This window comes from Propithecus coquereli, unplaced genomic scaffold (assembly GCF_000956105.1).
Source record: "Propithecus coquereli isolate 6110/MARCELLA unplaced genomic scaffold, Pcoq_1.0 Scaffold144, whole genome shotgun sequence".
Lineage (NCBI taxonomy): Eukaryota > Metazoa > Chordata > Mammalia > Primates > Indriidae > Propithecus > Propithecus coquereli.
The window spans coordinates 968,421-970,974 of NW_012138747.1; the positions used below are offsets into that span (position 1 = coordinate 968,421).

Genomic DNA, 2,554 nt, shown 5'->3' on the forward strand with positions numbered 1-2,554 from the left:
TATTATGGAGTGTGCCACTTTAAAGCTGCAATACAAAATAATGCTTTGTGGTTTACTTACCAATTCCACAAAGAATTTTTTTAAAAAGCAAATAAATAATAAAGTTAAATGCCATATTTGTTTTAAAAACCCATTATATATCAGTCAAATAATGTCATAAATCTGTTGCAGTTAGTGGATTTAATAGCATTATGTCATATTATTGCCATTTTGTGGAAATACTGTATATTTGTGCCCCCTCATTTCAGATTCATTTTTCTAATTAAAATAGATTTCTATATAGTATACTTTGGAACTAAATTTTACTTGAAAAAAATCACAATTTTCAAGCTCTCTCTTGTAGGGCAACATATTAGATACCTTAAATATGTACAACAACTTTAAAATTTCTTGCATGTAATTTTATTTCTAGGATCATCGTTGTTGTTATGACGTGCAAAAGGGGACTGTTTGTAGAAATCTAGGTGTACTGACATTGGTAACTTCATCAAACCTGTAAAATGGCTTTCATGGCTATGGTCTTTCTTTAGTAAAGAGTAAAACTATCAAACTATTCCTGTAATGTAATACTTAGAGTAACAGCATTTTCCTTCAAAATTGTAAGATTTTATTCTTTATAATAGAGATAATTTAATATTCACAATAATTTAATAATTAATATATCTTAAGATAGTCTCATTACTGGTGTCTTGTTTTTATTTGATCATGTATCATAGATCATGTTAGAAAAAATAAAGCATGGTAATTTTTTTGGCTTCATTTATTTGAACTGAAATGGCTATAGAGAGAGATTTCATTGAAGAATTAGTTATTTCAGGGATTGATCTGCTACATACCAATATATGATATTTGTTATAGTATATTTTGGAACTTTTTTTTAAATATAACATGTATTCCAGACTATCAACTGGGTGATGTTTTAAGATGAGAAGCATGCACAATGCTCCTGTCCACAGGATCACTGTCTTTGCCATACTAAGTTACCTACCACAAAACCAAATTAATTATGAGCACTCACCAACTCATGTGACGTAAGGTGATGTGTCCTTTCTGACACATTGTCTTAAAAATCTTAGCGTGGAAGAGTGAAAGGAAAAGATGCTGTATTGCTAGGCAATCCCCTAAGTGGACTGTGCTGTCATTTTGAAGGGAATTATTTCCCACAAAGGAGCTAACATTTAGCTACAACTAAAGAAATCATACGGTATATTTATTGTACTATGTTATTAAATTGTTTCTCATCAGAAAAACTGAGTTATTGTGGGGCAAAATTCTCAAACCCCACTGGTAACGAAGGAAGAGATGTTTACAGTTCAATAGCTCCTTCATTCTTTATAGATGTAGAGTTTAACTTTATCATTATGGTTTATTTTTGCTTTCAAATTGTAGGATTTAGCAAAACATTTTATATTAGTTGGAGACAAAGAGAAAAGTATTATTTTATGAAGGCACACCCATGCTGAACTTACAGGGAAAGAGAAGCAGAGCTGCACAGCCAGTTATATTACAAGGCTCATTCCTGAAACCTGAATATCATGCGAGCAGAAAAATCTAGATATGTGTTATATTTTGAAGAAATGATCTGAAGGCAATATTATTTGCTTTTTTTATCAAAAAAGAAAAAAATGCATCTTTGTAAATGTGGACTGACTCGTATTGAAACAGGGAACAGAACGCTTGTATTGCAGCCTTAAAGAATCACATATTCACTGCAATATTCGTTTTTGTAAACTACAGCCTGCAACCTAGCAGACCATGACTGAATGCTTTTGAAAAGTTGTAGATTACAAACATGAAATCACAATTAATATCCTCTAAAAGTAATTTCAGAGCTTTCACGTCTTAAAAAAAGGACAATGTGTACTGCTTCACAAGGTAATGTAGCTAATCAAAAAAGAGTAGAATTAAAGTATTTACATAATGAGCAATTCTACAGAAGGCGATCATCCCCATGTAAGCACTGCTGATTATATCCCACGCTGCTTTTAACAAACTGTACCAGATTGGATCCAGCCATCAGCACTTTCAGAGAATCCTTAAAAGCCTTTTATGGGTCTTTAAATTTATTGTAGAATGGCATTCTTCAGGTAGAATATGCTGGTGAAAGAGGACAGTGTCAACACAAGGTACCAGCAGGAGAAAAGAACATCAGCGCTCCCGGTAATTCCATACTGGGCTGTACTTGGAGCTGGAAAGAAATGGAAAAGATTAAATCAAAATCTAATTTGTGTCTTTCAGGATCTTGACAATAATAAAAAAGCAGATGGGTGTATTGGGGAGAGCACTCGCATTGCTGTCAGATTTGGGTGCACATCTGATTCTGCTCTATGACAATGTGTGGCCCATTTGAATAACTTCTCTGAGCTTAAGTTTTCTCAAGGGCAAAATAAAAATAATAGAAATAATATAATCCACCTCACAGGACTATGGTAAGAATGGCAGATGATGCACATATAACATATTGCACTGGGCTAGACATGTGCTAAGTACTTGGTAAAAAACCACTAACATCATTACTCCTCTTATATGTATTGTAAATATTTTTATTAGTGGA

The 2,554-nt window shown here is 32.9% G+C and overlaps 1 protein-coding gene across 1 annotated transcript in view; it reads right to left on the bottom strand.

Annotated features, from left to right (window-relative positions):
* Positions 1-2,063: 2,063 nt before the first annotated feature.
* Positions 2,064-2,554, bottom strand: part of NEGR1 (neuronal growth regulator 1) — a 1,084,106-nt gene continuing 1,083,615 nt past the window's right edge. The window contains exon 11 of the mRNA XM_012639937.1: positions 2,064-2,188. Within this exon, the coding sequence (XP_012495391.1) occupies positions 2,064-2,188 (125 nt within the window). The remainder of the gene's footprint in view (positions 2,189-2,554) is intronic.